This window comes from Cyanistes caeruleus, unplaced genomic scaffold (assembly GCF_971803275.1).
Source record: "Cyanistes caeruleus unplaced genomic scaffold, bCyaCae1.hap1.1 HAP1_SCAFFOLD_80, whole genome shotgun sequence".
Lineage (NCBI taxonomy): Eukaryota > Metazoa > Chordata > Aves > Passeriformes > Paridae > Cyanistes > Cyanistes caeruleus.
In genome coordinates, this window is record NW_028255890.1 from 1,837,369 (window position 1) to 1,853,938 (window position 16,570).

The 16,570-nt window shown below is 50.9% G+C and overlaps 1 protein-coding gene across 1 annotated transcript; it reads right to left on the reverse strand.

Moving 5' to 3' along the window:
* Positions 1–14,458: 14,458 nt before the first annotated feature.
* Positions 14,459–15,996, reverse strand: LOC147646775 (uncharacterized). Its single transcript, XM_086872999.1, has 3 exons — positions 15,390–15,996; positions 15,163–15,300; positions 14,459–14,880 (listed from the first exon to the last, which is right to left on the reverse strand). Exons 1-3 carry the CDS (start codon positions 15,965–15,967, stop codon positions 14,550–14,552), a joined length of 1,047 nt encoding a protein of 348 aa, XP_086729125.1. The 5' UTR covers positions 15,968–15,996; the 3' UTR covers positions 14,459–14,549.
* Between the last annotated feature and the right edge of the window lie 574 nt (positions 15,997–16,570).

Here is a 16,570-nt window from a genome sequence, read left to right on the forward strand (position 1 = left end):
TATTGAGTTGGCTTGAAGAATTTTGATGGATTTTTCCTAGATTTTGTGGAAAGTTGTTGAGATTTTGTGGGATGTTTTTGGAATTTGGTAGGATTTTGAGAAGATTTTGGGAATTTTGTGGGATGTTTCTTGAATTTGGGAGGGTTTTGAGATGACTTTGGGAATTTTGAGGGATGTTTCAGGAATTTTGTGGGATATTGAGTTAAGTTGAAGAATTTTGATGGATTTTTCCTAGATTGTATGGATCGTTGTCAAGATTTTGTGGGATGTTTCAGGAATTCTGTAGGGTTTTGTGACAATTTTTTAAATTTTGTTGGATGTTTCTGGAATTTTGTGGGATTTTTGTAGAATTTTGAAGGATTTTGAGGATACATGAAGAATTTTGCGGGTTTTTTCCTAGATTGTGTGGAAAGTTGTTCAAGATTTTGTAGAATGTTTCTGGAATTTTGAGGGACAATGAGTTGACTTGAAGAATATTGTGGGATTTTTCTGAGATTGTGTGGAAAGTTGTCAAGATCTTGTGAGATGTTTTAGGAATTTCGTAGGGTTTTGAGAAGATTTCAGGAATTTTGTCCGATGTATCTGGAATTATTTGGGAATTTTGAGGAGACACATTGGAATTTGAGGGATTTTTCTGAGATTGTGTGGAAAGTTGCCACAATTTTTTGGGTAGTTTCTGGAATTTGGTAGTGTTTTGAGAAGATTTTGGGAATTTTGTGGGATGTTTCTGGAATTTTGTGTGATTTTTGTAGAATTTTGTGGGATGTTGAGGAGACATGAAGAATTTTGATGGATATTTCTTAGATTTTGTTCAACGTTGTCAAGATTTTGTGGGATGTTTCTGGAATTTGGTCGGGTTTTGAGAAGATTTCAGTAATTATTTGGGATGTTTCTTGAATTTAGAGGGATTTTTCTTAGATTGTGCAGAAAGTTCTTGATATTTTGTGGGATGTTTCTATAATTTCATAGGATTTTTCTGGAATTTTAAGGCATATTGAGTTGTCTTGAGGAATTTTGAGGGATTTTTCCTAGATTGTGGGGAAAGTTGTCAAGGTTTTTTGGGATGCTTCAGGCATTTTTTAGGGTTTTGAGAATTTTGGGGGAATTTTGTGGGATGTTTCTTGAATTTTGTGGGATTTTTGTGGATTTTGATGGATTTTGAGGAGATATGAAGAATTTTGATGAATTTTTCCTTGATTGTGTGGAAATTTGTCAAGATTTTTTTTTGATGCTTCTGAAATTTGGTAGGGTTTTGAGAAGATTTCAGGAATTTCGTTGGATATTTCTGGAATTTCTTATGTATTTGAGAGAATTTTGTTGGGCTTTTTGTTGTAATGCAGTTAGGAAAAATGGTATGACCCAAAGAATGTACCCCTAAAAATGTAGATTTGTAAGTTCTTTCCCTTATCTTGTTCTCCCCAGGTTCCCTTATTGTTTGTGTAAATTCCCACAGCCCCTTCCCCTGTCCTGAAAAAGGAGTGCCTGTCCATACCTCTTCCTCTTTCCCTTCTGCCATCTCACCCTGAAGGATCCCAAGAAATAAAGCTGCAACTGCCATCTCAGCATAGGGAAAGAGCCTCGTTTTTAGGGCCTCGTCTGGCAAGCTAAAACTACCTCCCCAGCCTCCCTGCCCGCTGCGGGGTGGACAGAGGTAACAGAGGGGCTGGGGACTGAGTTATAATAGCAGGTGGTGTGATGAGTATGTAAGGAGTTTGCTCGTAAAAACAAGAAAATAAAGGGTTAAGCAAGATATTGGCAATTGAAAAGTTCCAAGCAGAACCGGCAGAAACTCCAAGGACATCCTGTTGTTGAGCATAACTTGTATACTCATTACCTTAGCCAGATATGGAGCTTGAAGCATAACTTGTGTATCCAATATTTTAGCCAAAAATGGAGCTTGGCTTGCAGATCAAGGGCGATGCTGTGACGAAGAGGAGCATCTTCCTCCCCACGACCACCGAAAAGCAAAACACGACCACCTAGCAACAAGCCGCGCAGAAGCAGAATCAACCCGGATGACGCAGAAACCGGAACTGAAGACACTGTAAGGGCTCTGAAGTTTGGGGAGGGGGGCGCTAGCCGTTGGTGGAGCGGTGATTCCCCGGCCGCCCAGCGCTGTTTTGCTTGCTGCCGCTTGCTAAAATAAATCCAATGATTTTTATTCAACAAGGATCTTGATTTTTTTATTAATATAATCCATAACAACCACAATTCCCTTCATTAATTAATTGACCACTCTTTCTCCCTCTTTATGCTAATTAGTCCTATTTTTAGTCTTTTGATCCTAACTATTGTCATTTTCTCAGACAGGGTAAAAGGGGCCACTTTGGGGCCCATGGAAACTTTTCTGAGGAACATTTAGGGTAGTTTTGGGTCTGGGGAGGGAATTTAGAAAGAACTTGCGGGTCTGGAGGACACTTGGGGGAGCCAGGGGTGAAGTAGCCCCACTTTGTCCCTCCTGATTAATCCTGGCTAGCTCTGTCGAGGGGAGGGCAGGGAGGCTCTTCATGACCAAGATAAAGACCAAACAGCTGCTTTTCCCTCCGGCATAACGTCAGATGTTTATTCAGGCTGGGATCCAGGAGGAAAAAAAAGAGAGGGAGGAAATATTTCCCAGGTACTTTCAAACCTTGGGAGAGGGGCGGGGAGACATATAACACCAAGCAATGGGATAACATTTCAGGGACAGGGAGGGGAAGGGAAAAACACGTCACAGCTGCAGGGAGGGTTTACACAGAAACTAAAGCACACCCAGGATTGTGCACTAGCACATCTCCCCCTATTTTGTTCTATATAATTCATGAAATGAGCTTATATGACTTACTGACCTGAAGTGGCCCACCAAGTACCATTTGCAGGCTGGTGAGGGTTACTCTGGTCTGCCAGCTCTATATGGTTGACATCTGAGGTAGCTGAGATCAGCTTAATTATGCTTTTGTATAGTATCCTGCTTAAAACTCCAAACTCCGTTAGCAAAATAATGACTAGCAGTGACAGAATAGTTTTCACTACTGAAGCCCACCACCCCGAGAGTCCCCAGTTTTTAAACAGTCCATTAAACCAGTCATCTGCTTCTTGCTTGACTTGTCCGATCATGCTTTTCATCTCTTGGAGTGTGGCATGGATGTTAGGAGCTTTCGATGTCAGATTCATGCAGCAGAGACCCTCCAACTCCTGGCACTCGTGCCCGTGGAGCAATAGGAGAAAGTCTATCGCTGCACCATTTTGGAGTGTTGCCTGCCTGCTAACTTCCTCATCTTCTAGGAGGGCACTTATGGCGCTAGATGTTAAATTTGCTTGTTTTACCACCCAGCATTCTAGGTGTCCCAATTCACCTAGGGCCTTGGCTGCAGCCACCCAAAGAAGGAAAATGGATGCAGCAATTCTTTTTGGTTTGGACCAATGAAAAATCTCCGAATCACAATTCTCATCTAAATTTGTAGCACTTCTCTTCTGAATTTTCCTCGTCAAATTATTTTTATTGGTCCATTCGCCAATTAATGTTTGATTGGGTGCTAACAGTGATAGACGCCCTCTGGTACACAGCCCTCCGAGGAGACAGGGTGGAATTCCTGCCCATGCGCTATCCCCACAAATGAGGAACAGTCCTTTGGGGAGGCTTTTGAGATGTGTATGAGCTGAGGAGTGCACTTTTGATGTAGCTTAGGACGTGGCACCACCTTTTTGCTGTGAATTCTTCTCAATATTGTACTATATTGTGGAAGGTTTCTTTATTAATTGGAAGACTGACCCTAAAGTGTACACAGTGTAATGCTGGAGAGGAACCCAGTAGCTCTAACTCCTGGGGTTCCTGGCTTGCCTTAGGAAAATGTGGCAGCCACTCTTTGACGGGGTTTTTAAACTCTGCTTCTATTTGAGTGCTGTGGAAATTCATTACCTGCTTCAGGAGTCAGTGTATTAAAGCGATGTGTAAATTCATCATGCTGCAATGGAATTCCTACCAGGCAGGTAGACATAGGATTTTTCGCTGCTCAAGTAGATAGACATATGTTTTCTTGATGAAGTGTTTGTGCCAGGGTCACCCAGATGTTCTGGCGTGGCTGTGTGACGATCCAGGCCGCTGTCAGGCTGCTAAGTGCGAGCAGGATGACAGCAGGTTAAGGCTCATCATGGATTTGAGTGAGAGGTAGGTTATTTCTAAAAACAAGGAAACAGACATTTTTGGAAACTTATTTACTGCCAAAGCATGCAGGTCAGAGGCTAGAAAGGTTTCTTCTTGCTCTCTTCGGTGGCGTCTTCTCTTGGAAGCAACAGCCACTTGCTTCTCATCTCTTATTGCTGGGGCTGGATTCTTTGGAACAAAAGGTTTTACCCGTTTCTGAGGAATCCATCAGGGGCCTGCAGGGGTGGAGACACATGTGTAACCACGCCCCCAGGTGACAAGTTCATAGGGGCCCTTGGTTTGCCAAGTTTCAGGGTCCCTGATTAAAACTGGTGGACGCTGTGACAATTAAAACTGATCATCACTGTTAAAATGCCGAGTCACAGGAGGCTTCATGTTTTCAAATGAGCAGTTTAGGAAATTAATGGCAAACAGAGTTTTACAGGGTTTTTGTTGTGGAGACATCCACACTGCCTCGCTACCTTACCTGGCTAGGACTTGTTTGAGCGTCTGGTGTGCACACTCAATCACAGCTTGACCTGTGGAGGAGTGGGGGATGCCAGTTTTATGTTCCACTCCCCACTGCTGGACAAATTCCAGGAACTCCTTGGATTGATACGCTGGGCCATTATCTGTTTTAATTTCTTTAGGGATTCCCAATACAGAAAAGGCCTGTACTAAGTGTTGTTTGGCATGTACAGATTTTTCTCCTGCATGAGCAGAGGCATACACTGCTCCTGAGTATGTATCAATGCTCACGTGTACATACTTAAGGTGACCAAAACTGGGGATGTCAGTGATATCTGTTGGCCACACTTCACAGCTTTCAATTCCTCGGGGATTAACCCCCAGGCCTAATGATGGCACTGCCTGGAGCTGACAACTGGGACAGGTAGCCACGATGGCTTTAGCCTGACCCCGTGTCAGCTGGAGCTGATGAATCAGTCCTGGCACATTTTGATGGTATCGCTGGTGACTTATCTTTGCCTGTTGGAACACATCTGGGAGACGTGCCTTTTCAGCTGGGGCAGCAAGGGAATCAGCCTCCCGGTTTCCCTCAGCGATTTCACCTGGCAATGGGGTATGCAACTTTATATGCATCACATAGAAAGGTTGTTCTCGATTTGAAACCAAATAAATCAGTTTTGAAAGCAATCTAAAGAGATGTTCGTTCTCAATGTCCTTGAGAACTGCCTGCTCCGCTCTGGACACCACTCCTGCTACGTAGGCTGAGTCAGTAACCAAATTAATCGGTTCTGAAAACTTCTCAAAGGCTCTTATGGCCGCAGCCAGTTCAGCTATCTGGGGTGACCCCTCTACAAACTCAACATCAGCTTCCCAAAGCTGAGTCTGTGGATTTCTCCAAGTCATCACCGACTTGTGAGATGTCCCAGATGCATCAGTGAACACTGTGAGAGCTTTGAGTGGCCTTTGGCTCCTTTTCTCACAAGGAATGAGGTGGAATTCCTCATGAAACAATTTGTGTGCTGGCGCATGAACTGAAATTTGCCCACTAGAGCTGTCCAGAGCAAACTGGAGGGTAGCATTGCTCTGCAGCAGATGCTCAAACATCTCTTTGGTCAGTCTCTCAGGGGAGTTTTTGCCTTCTCCAGAGAGCCTGACTGGGAGGTGAATACACATAAAGTCACAACCTGCCAGTTCATGCAGCCTTACCCTGGCCAACTGAATCAGCTGAGCCATCAGCTCTTGTGGCTTGGTGATAGTTTTGGGTCATTGATGGGAGAGGAAAACCCATTCTGTTATTAAGAGTGGATCTCTCTGCCCCTCGGCCCACTGGAATATTAACCCAGGTAGGTGTGGCAATTTGCCCAGGACAATAAATTTGAAAGGCAGCTCAGGTTTGAAGCGATGTGCCTGTCTTTCTGTCAAGGCCTTTTGTGCCTTTTCAATCACAATTTTTGCTTCTGGAGTCAGCTCCCTGGGAGACAGCAGCTCTCTCTCCCCTTTCAATAAATTGAGCAGGGGGCCCAGGTCCTCATTGGTGAGACCTAGCCAGGGTCTGACCCAGTTTAGTGACCCGCATAGGGAATGGAGATCTGCTAGAGTTTTAGGATTACCAATAATTTCCAATTTTTGTGCAACAACCATCCTTGCGGTAATTTCCAGGCCCAGGTATTTCCAAGGTGGCATCCTTTGAACTTTGTCTTCCTGCAATTGGAATCCAGCAGAGGTTAAAACTTTAACCACTAGGTCAAGGGTGTCTTGCAGCATGTTGTGTTTGGGACAGCATACCAAAACATCGTCCATGTAATGCAAAATGATGGCATCTCTCTTTTCAGCACGCACTGAGGACGGCAAAGACCCCACATATCACTGGCAGATGAAGGGGCTTGCTTTCATCCCCTGAGGTAATAACTGTCCAGTGGTACCCTTTCATTGGGGCTTCTCGGTTAATTGTGGGAATGGAAAAGGCAAACCTTGGCGCATCAGCTGGGTGCAGGGGAATTTGAAAAAACCAATCTTTAATATCCAGTACTGCTATTAGCCAATTTTGTGGTAACATAGTTGGGGATGGCATACCTGGTTGAAGAGACCCCATGTCCTCTATTTTTTTGTTTCTTTCTCTCAAATCCTGAAGGAGGTGCCATTTATCCTTCCCTGGCTTTTTTATTACAAACACCGGGGAATTCCAAGGGCTGGTTGTTTCTACTATGTGTCATTTGGCCAATTATTGTTCTACTAACTTTTCTAGCGCCCCAAGTTTTTGTCTGCTGAGAGGCCACTGGTTCACTCAAACTGGATTATTATCTACCCAAGTGTCTTGGGTTGATTAGGAGGTTAAATTGTATCCCCATTCATCCACCTAACCCAGACACAGGTTTTGTATTCTTAAAATTTCATCTAAGAGTAAAAGTGAGTGGAAAAGAAGCACCAAGTCTGTTATCAGAGACTGTACTTGCTCCCCCCGCATCGGGAGTTTTGACTTCCACACAGACAGACAACAAGACACAGATCGCTTTGGCTTTCCAGCTAGCCGGAGCAGAGAGGTCTTCCTGGACTGTTTTCTTTCCCCTTTTCTGAAACGAATCGAACCTGCTCTGAACTGGGGACTCGAGGGAGCACCGGGAGCTTGCACCCGTGGACTACCGGGAGCCCAGCCTGGGCAGCGGCATTTTCCAACACCAGAGAGACTGATAACAGAGCAAACACCCACAGCAAAGAGACCCTCTGAAGTTTGTCATCTCTTCTGAACGGCAAGAGGTTTTGTAATTTGATATCGTTCATTCTTGTGCCGGGTAGTGCTGTGGATGTGAAATAAACAGGTTTTTTCCACTTCTCTCAGAGAAATCTCTTCCCGAACCGGTTGGAGGGTGGGAGAAAAGGGCCACGTGGGTTTGCTTCCCTGGGGGAGCCCCACTGGAGGTTTTCTCCCAAATCTGCCCTAAACCAGGACACCAAGATAACTTTTGGACCGGACACTCTACAGTGGCCTCCATCAAAAATCCAGAGGTGTCTCAGGAATTGATAATTTCACTCCCCACTGGGACATGGTGTCTCTTCCCCACAGCGGGCACTTGTAGTCAATAACAAAAGGTCGGACACTAGCTAACCTACCCTCCGGACCTTCAATCTGGACGATACCTTTAGCAATTTTAGCCAGTTTCATTCCTCCAACACCCTGTATTTTTCCTGCCATGGGTTACAGTTCCCAATGTGAGGGCCACACCTTTTCAGGTATGATAGTCACATCTGCCCCAGTATCAATTAACCCTTCTACATGGAGATGTTCTGATTTATGTGTTAAGTTCCATCCCATAATGGGTTTGTCTTCACCCACTACTTCTGCCCAGTAGACTCCTGGTGCTTTGTCATCTACTGGGATTTCTGTTGGAACAGGGATCACCTGGGCTATTACCTGCCCTTTGTCTACATAGAAAGGTGGTTGAGGGCACCTAGCTAAGAGAGTGAGGTGTGTTAGGTCTCCCTTAATTGTCATGGGAGCCACCTCAATCTCTATTGGTGAATGTGCTGTGTCTCCAATAGCAAAATACCTACTATCCAGTCCAGACGGGTCTTGTGAATTATCCTGCAAGTCTACTCCAATGACAGTCCAACGATCAGATCTGAAACAAAAAGCTTTAGAAGTTATGTCGTGGTTTTAAACCAGTAACTAAGAAAATTACTTATTTCTTGCTGTGAGATATGGATTAGAACAAGAGCAAAACAGGCATAAAACTTAAAAGGAATAAAGAACGTTTATTCACAAACTACAGTAATAAGAACAACAGAATAAACTTCCAAAAAAACCTTTTTTATCCCCCACTACCCACTATTCCCTTGTTCACATGACCACAGAGACAAAAACTTTGGAACTTGGATGGTTAGAACAGTCCCAATTCCTGCTACAGTTTTTTCACCAGTCTTTGTAGAGAAACAGAAGTCTCTTTCTGTTAATTTATGGAGTTTCTCACTAGAAAACTACTTCTGTTATAGTTTTCTATTGCCCTGATGTCAGCTGCCCAGAACTGCTGTTATCAGAGCTCACTCCTCCCATTTCACATCACTCTGAAGTGTGTATGGGCCATGAGTCTAGGGATGGCATTTTAAGGACGAGTTATTCAAAAGCAAAAGTCTTCTTCATCTGTCTCTGTAAGCTTCACTAGAAAACAGTTTTCTCATTGCCTCTTAAGGCTTCAAATCCTCCAGCACTTCACTGTACCACAATTACTCTACTTTTTACTCAAAATTTACACTTTGAACACTTTATTCCCCCCTACATACTCTATCATGAATTAAAGGAGTTCTTTCAGGACTTTATTGTCCATCTCCATAACTTGAACAGAAAAATATTTCATCTTAATTAAAGCACCTCCTTATTCTCTACCTTTTCTGAAGCTTCTTTTCTTTTCTGTCACTGGTAGTTTATAAAGTCTCTTTTCATGTTGATCACTCTCTTTTTCCCTCTCTGGATAAAAAGATTAATCTGCAAGTCTCATCTGGGTAATGAAAGGGTTAAAATCTTGCCCAGGCTTTGTAGATGGTTCTGTGACTTCTGTCAGTGCAGCAGCTGGAGCTGTCATTGATAGAAGATTCCTCATGGCTGTTCTGGAAAGTGTAGTCGCCGCCTTAGCCCGCCGCAGGTTCAGAGCCTCTTTCTTTCTTCACTCGGCAGTCTCTAGTAAATTTAGTCACAGCAAAACCTGCAGCCGAGCCAGAGATCGGCTTGGCTTGGCCAGAGCCCGGGGAAAGCCCCCCGCAAGCCCCCATCTCCCGGCCGAGAGCCGCTGGGTCCAGCCCAGCCCCCGCCCGGCCACATGGCCGGGCAGAGAACGGGAGGCCTGGAGCTCTGTTACCTTTCACAGCCAGGAAACAAAGAGCCCAAGAGTGCTCTGACTTTACATCTTAAGGTAGGGTTCACAAGTTGATCTCCCTTTTCAATGGTCAAAACTGCTGTCAATTCCCAGTAATGACCGATAATTGGTCAGAAGAAAAGACTCTCATCAGCCACCAGCAGCTTCAACTTCCTTAGCTCTTAAAACCACCTTAAAGGTAAAGTCACCTCATGACAAGTTACAAATCACTTACTGAATCACTTTTGCGGTTGCCAGACCTTATTAGGCAAACGTTCCTCACAATTATATTTCTGCAGCCTCTCAGCCCGCTCCCTTTCCTCCCCTTTTCCCATTAAAATAGAGTCTTTTTTCTGCTTCAGGTCTGTCATTTTTATGTCTCTGCGCTTGACAGAAAAGCGCTGAGACTTTAGTTTCTTGGTTGACTGGCTAGAGCTTCTTTCTAGTGTTTCCCTTGTTGCTGGGTTTGAGGACAGTTCCTTGCAAAATGTCCTGGCCTCTTGCACTGGAAACAGACGATGTGCTGCAGCTGTTCTGGTGACATCTGTGGCTTATTCATTCCTGGTGTCACTGCTGCCACTGTCCTTGGGTTGCCTGGTTTCTTGCCGTGTACGCTGTACAAGACTGCTTTCTGGGCACATGGCTTCAATCATATCTGCTATGGTGGGTGGAGGGTTAATAGGTAGACTCAGAATTGCTCTACGACAAGCGTCGTTGGCATTTCTTTGGGCCATTTCTTGAAGCAGTTCTGTCTGGGCCACTGGTTCTTTAACTTGTCTCTGTATCTGTAGTCTCAGTCGATCTACAAACTGTAAGAAACTATCAGATGGCAGCTGGTTAATATTAACATAACTGACTTGAATATCAGCTGCTATTGTATACTACAGGAGCCGCTGTTAGCATACCTTCATCTTCTCCAGGGCTGGTATTCCCTGGGTCTCTCTGCCTGCACCCCCCCACGCCGGGCTCTGGGGGCTCCATTCCCTCACCAAGCCTGTGGAGAGACCCAGCTCCTCCCCTGCAGGAGCCAGGCGGGGGCCCGCACCCTGCCACGCCAGGCTCGGTAGGCTGGCACCCCCCCATCGGGAGGCAGGGCCGGGACACCCCTCTCCCTGCCCCTCTGCAGGAGCAAGGGGTGTAACTCTCTCTCTCCCTGCCCCTTCTCCCTGGGGAACAGGGGCCGGAGGGATAAGTGGATACAACACGGACTCAAAGTATCTAGACACAGGAGGCCCAAACTTGCTGGAATAATCCAAATTGCAGGTTTATTGTCTGTCGTCCATCCGGGGCAAGAAAGAGACAGAAATGCCCTGGATCTTATCTCTTATACAAAGGGGTGGGGGTGATCGGGGGATACAGAGAGGTCACAGCCAATGGGAAGGGGGAAGGGAGAAGGTTCTCAGGTAGGAACTAACATTACACAAAACAGAGGTGAGTTTTACTCTTGGGAGATACCAAGATTTTTAGACGCACTACAACAACACATGACAGGTGGAAGGCGAGCCCGCCCTCAAGCACGGCCATCCAAGTCAGTCAGGGGCACAGGCTGCAGCTGAAGCTGCCAAGCGTTGCTGTGAGGCTGGCAAGTGAAGAGAAAGCCATTGTGGTCAATTCTGCTGAAGCCTTTTGCCAAACCAAAGGCAACTGTGCCCACAGCCTCCCCCTGTTTGGCACTCAGCTGCTGCAGACGCCTCACTGTGCAGGTGCCGACGTTGGGGCTGCTGCTGTTCCTGTGCACACTCTGCTGCTGTTCCTGTGCACACTCTGCTGCTGTTTCTGTGGGCTCCTGAGTCGCTTCAGCAGCAGCGACTGGGCAGCCCTGCTGGAGGAGACATCACCACCCTCCCCTTGGTGGCAGCAGCTCTGCGGACCCCGAGCTCTGTGTCAGGGGAGCCTCAGTCACAGCACCGTGTCCTGGGCAGCCGCGAGGGCCCGGGCTGGCGGCCAGCCCTGCCTCTGCCCACTGCCCCTTATCGCAGGCACCCAGTGGCCATGGGCCGGCAGCACCCCCCTGCCCTGCATGTCCCCAGCCAGCCCAGCCTGGGCACACCTTGGGCTGTCCACACCCTCCTGGAGGGGTGTTGTCCCAGCCTCGAGGGCTTCTGCTGCAGGCCTGGGAGACATTCTGGGGAAGTGCCAGGTCGGCCGGCTGTCAGGAAAAAGGTGGCTGCCCGGGGGCTGCTTATGCCCTCTGACACCCAATTCCTCAGGTCTTCCCACCGGTCCAGCCTTTCAGGGGCCTCCTGTCCCCTTTGGAGCCTCCAGCCTCCACACATGCCCCTCACGCCTTCCCACGCTTTTGTCTCGCCTGGGCCTCCACAGACCCTCATCCATTTACAGCCTCCCAGTGCCCTGTTCCCTCAGAGTCTCCCCCAGTGCAGCCCGGCAGCAGCGCCACAGCCCCACAGGAGCTCCAGAGGAGCAGGATCAAGAGGCACGTGGGAGCCCTCAGCAACCCAGCCAGCACCACACGGGCACGAGGACACAGATGGCGGCGCTTCCTGGCTGAGACAGGGTTTGTGCCTTCAGCAGAACCACCAAAGGCCAAGGGTTTCTGGCCATTTTCCCTGCACCACTGCATGCCTGGGCAGCTTGCTGAGCTGTGATTCCCCAAGTGGAATCACATTTTCCCCGCTTCCTCTATGCCCTGTACACCATGGGCAGCAAGATAAAGGTCTTGGGAAGTGACTGCCTATTATAATATATACTATATTTATATCCTAAAAGAAAATGAAAAGAAGAAAAGAACAATATTTAAGAAACAAAAAAAATTCTCTGCTGGTTCAGGTGGCCCCAGCAGACAGAGCCTGCCGGGTCAGTTGCCAGCAGAGCTCCAGCAGCGCAGCCAGCTGAGGCCCAACAGACGAGGCCGTGTCCTCCATGCCCCTGCGCAGCTGAACTTGCAGGTTCTCCAAGATGGAATATCGAGCCGTCTCTACTGCCTGGGTGATGTAAAATGTTTGAATTGCCAGGTTTCCGATGGCAGGGCTGGTGTCACAAACCACGTTCTTAAGGGCTGGAAGAGAGATGAACAGAGCCACGGTCAGATTCCCAGACCTGCGGAGGCCCACGGAGAGCCCCCGGCCAGGGCCATCCCAGCCGGCTCTTGCCATGGCCAGCAGGGAGCAGGGACCAAGGGGATCAGCCCGAAGCTGCTGGCCACGAATGCCCCACGTGAAACCTCGGAGTGATCCACCCACGCCGCCCCTCATCCGCACATTGAGCAGAGACCTTCGCAGACAGTCCAGGACTTGCAGCTCCACCCAGCAGCCCCGCTGACAGCCCGCTGCCCTCACTCACATTTGTAAATTAGCTGCAGGTCTTCTTTCTGCCCCCTCAGGAGCCGCCCGGCCATCCCTGGGAACACAGAGCCTGTCAGGGCCCCAGCGGCACAGCTCCCTGCCAGCGGCGCTGCCAGCCCTGTGCTCACACGCCCTCCCGCCCCGGCAGGGCTCAGCCCGGGCCCGTGCCGCATCCTGACTCAGCCCAAGGGCACGGCTGCCAGAGGCCGGCAGCAGCAGCCCCGAGGGCAGGCGGGGCTCCAGGGCGTGGGGCCCGGGTGCCGCTGCCGGGGCAGCAGTCGGGGCCGGGGCCGAGCTGTGGCGGGGCGGGAAGGGAGCCCGGGCTCGTGGCTCACCGATGAACCTGATGGCCGCCGCTCGCAGGGGCTCCTGTGGGCTCTGCAGGTACGGCAGGGCCCGGCGCAGGTCCTCCGCCGCTCGGTTCCTGTCCTGTGCCAGCTGGAGAGAGCGGCAGGAGGGAAGGGTTGGCGCGGGCTCTGCCCCTCGGCCAGGCGCTGCCTGCCCGGCCAACCCTGAGGCCCGGCCAGCGGCCGCTGGCGCCGAGCTCTGCAAGGGGCAGAGGGCCGGCTGCTGCCCAGGGAGCCGCGGTGCCGCCCTGCCCTGCAGCCCCAGTGGATCGGGGCTCCATCGGAACCAGGCTCGGGACCACAGGAGCCTGAAGAAGAAGCCGTGCGGCCCCCGGGGGCGGCACTGGGCAGGGGCGCAGCTGCCAGCCCCACACACCGAGCGCTGGGGACAGGGGGCTTCTCCAGGCTGAGGCTGGGCCTTCCAAGCCGTCCTTACCAGGCACTCGGTGATCATCCACAGCTTCTTCTTTTTCACAGGTCTTTCAAGATCTCTCCTCTTCAGGAACTCGGCCGCACAAAGCAGCGTTGCCCAAGAAGCCTGGAGAGCAGCAGAGACCCGCAGATGGCCCCACAAGTCAGGACACAGGACCCGCCCGCATTCGTGTGCCAAGGCCAGGAGGAGGCTGCAGCCGGCAAGGTGCCAGGGCAGGAGGCGGCCGAGCCCCCTCCCCGGGTGACAGCAGCAGCCCAGGAATCCTCACCTCTGCCACCTGCTGGTTCTCGTCATGGCAGTGGAAGAAGAGAGGCAGCAGGCTGTGGTGCACGTGTGACTTCAGGGCCTTTTTTTCCTTTTCTGTTAGAAGAGTCATCAATGATCGGAAGAATAATATGGACACCAGCTGCACCTGGCTATTATTCTATATGAAAGGAAGGAAGGAAAAAAGACCTCAGCCCTGTCTGCATGGGGCTCAGCAGGGCGCAGGCCTGAGAATCCCCAGGGCACCAAGTGTCTGGGCAGCAGCCAGTGGCCTCGGCTGGGGGCACAGAGCCTTACGTGGTCAAAGAGTGGCAGGAGCGCCTCAGCCAGCTGCAGGGCAATGGGGCTGGGTATCAGCATGTCCTTGTCCAAGACGATAAAGCTGAGCACCATGACTGTCATCCTGACTATCTCTCCATCTGCATCCCACAGGAAATCTACAAGACTTTCAGTCAGGCTCCGCATTTTTTCAGCCTGTGTGGAAGACAAGTCTGTGAAACGCCACCCTGCTGCCACAGGGCCAAGAGGCCAAAGGCCTGTCCCAAAGCACTCAGGAAGAAGCAGGAGGCAGGAGAGCTGGCAGCAGCTGCCTCGGGGCCCGAAGCCCAGCCGAGCCCAAGGGACTGCGTTTCCCGGCGCAGCTTCAGCCACTGCCCACTTCTCACCATCGAGGGATCGTCAATCAACTTGAAAAGGGCCCTGAGCGCCAGGTGACGCTTGTCCCTGCTCTCGCTCCGCAGGTGCCTTGAGAAGATTTCCAGGACTCTGTTAGCGCTGCGTTCGCTCAAGTCCAGGTAGTCCAGGATCTGAAAGGCACAGGGCAGTGACAGGGGAGGCAGCCGGCAGGAGCCCAGAAACAAGACAGGAAACAGGGCCCGGGCAGCAGCACAAGGCATGGGCACCGTCCCAGGCAGCTGCAGCTATGAGAGGGCAGAGAGGTGGCAGGCAGCTCTGCAGGGAGGCACTTTTGGCCATCAGGCTCACCTCCACAAGGAATGCCAGGGCAGGCAGATCCCAGCGTGCCTCCTGTGTGCTGAGCAGCTGGAGCAGGTAGGGAACGATGCGGGAACACAAGGGGATAGAGGCAGACGACATCTCCCTGCCAGGGTGAAAAAGTAGCCCAGACTGTGAGCTGGGAGGACAAACATCTCCCAGGACTGATTGACAGAGTTCAGATCTTTGAGCACCATCCTGCAAGGATAGGGGACCTGGGCCCTTGGGGAGGTGACTCCTTGTGGGCACCCTCCTTTCCCAGCCTTTTCCAGTCTCCCTAGCCGTCCCTCGGTGACGAGGCCCTCTGGCCCACGACAGTGGGGACTGTGTTGGGCAACCTCAGCACGGGGCACAAATGCCAGAGGCAGTGGGGAGAAGGGGGTCTCACCTGGCCAGCAGACCCACGGCATAGTGGTGGGTGTCAGCAGAGAGCAGCTTGTCCCAGCCACGCTTGTGTTCCATTTCCACCACCACTTCCTCACGATGCATTTGGCACAGCAGGGACTTCAGGGCCTGCACTGCAAAGCTGTGTGCACAGCAAAGCCCAGGTCACGCTGGGAGCACTGGCTCGTGCCGTGGAGACATGGCAGGGACAGGAGGAGTGGGATAGAGCACCTGTTGGGGCTGATGGCAAGGCCGTGTTGCTCCTGGCATCCCTTCCAGAAGGCATTGAGATCCTCTGGCATCTCCAAAGTGCTGAAGAACACTTGGAAGAGCAGATGCACAAAGAGGCGGGGGAAATGCACCGTCACTACATGTGGGACGCAGGGCATCTGAAGGATCTTCCACATCAGCACAGTTGCCTGCAGAGGACAGAGAACCCTGAGACAGCGCTCAGTGCCGAGGTGTGCGGGTGGCAGGGCCTGAGTGTGGCAGGGAGCGGTCAGGGGAAACCCCTGGGGAGCTCCACGCCTGGTGCCCCTGAAGCTGCCCCTAGGCCAGGTTTCAGCCCAGTGCCTGAGGCAGGGAGATGCAGTTGGGGAAGGAGGAAACAGAGCTGCTGAAGAGGTGGCTTGCCATGGGCTGAGCAAAGGCCAGTTGCAGAAACTCACAGCCAGGGCAAAGACACCCGTGTTGTCTCCATCAGAGGTGCGCGTGCTGTGCTCTGGCCAGTTCCCCAGCACATCGAGGACTATCCGGTATGCCCGCTCCGCTGTCCTGGGCGAGCACAAGATGGTCTTCCACATGGTCATAGCAGCTCTGCGGGGCGACAGCTCTGTCTCATGGGGGTCTCAGACACATCCCCGTGGCCTGGGCAGCAGTGGGGGGGAGCTGAGCTTGCTGCCAGCTCTGCCTCTGCCTGCTGCCCCTCGCCAGCAGCAGCAGCCAGGCAGCCCAGCCCTGTGGGGACAGGGCCCTGAGGGCCATGGCATGGCAGCAGGCTCGGGGACCGATGTAGCAGGGCTGGGAAAGGTCCCAGGTAGACAGGACCCTGGAAGTCTCTGTTGGTCAGACACCTGGGCCAGGCTGTGCAGGCTGATGGGCTGAGGAGCCCTGAGCCCTCTGGGCACGTGGGCCCCGTACCTGTCACACGTTGGGGCCACACGCAGGAGAGCAATGACCACGTCAGCGGGCTGTGCCTCGCTCAGATCCAGCAGGGTCCTGTTCAGCCTGTGCTCAGAGAACTGATTGGCCATGAGCCACTGGTGGATGTACCTCACCATGGCAGGCACCTGGAGAAAGCACAAGGGGAGACTTGGAAAGCTGCCACAGGGAGTCAGGAATGTCCCCAGCTTCCCCAGAGAAGTGCTTCCCTTCTCAGCACGCTGCAATGGCCTCAAAGGCTTTGAGTGATC

Excerpts from the sequence above, each read along its gene's own strand:
- LOC147646775 (XM_086872999.1), bottom strand. The coding sequence starts at position 15,967 with ATGACCATGTGGAAGACCATCTTGTGCTCGCCCAGGACAGCGGAGCGG. Across the intron at positions 15,301-15,389 it reads CTTGCCATCAGCCCCAACAG|CTTTGCAGTGCAGGCCCTGA; the intron begins GTGCTCTATCCC and ends CTGTGCACACAG. Across the intron at positions 14,881-15,162 it reads GCCGTGGGTCTGCTGGCCAG|GGAGATGTCGTCTGCCTCTA; the intron begins GTGAGACCCCCT and ends TCACCCTGGCAG.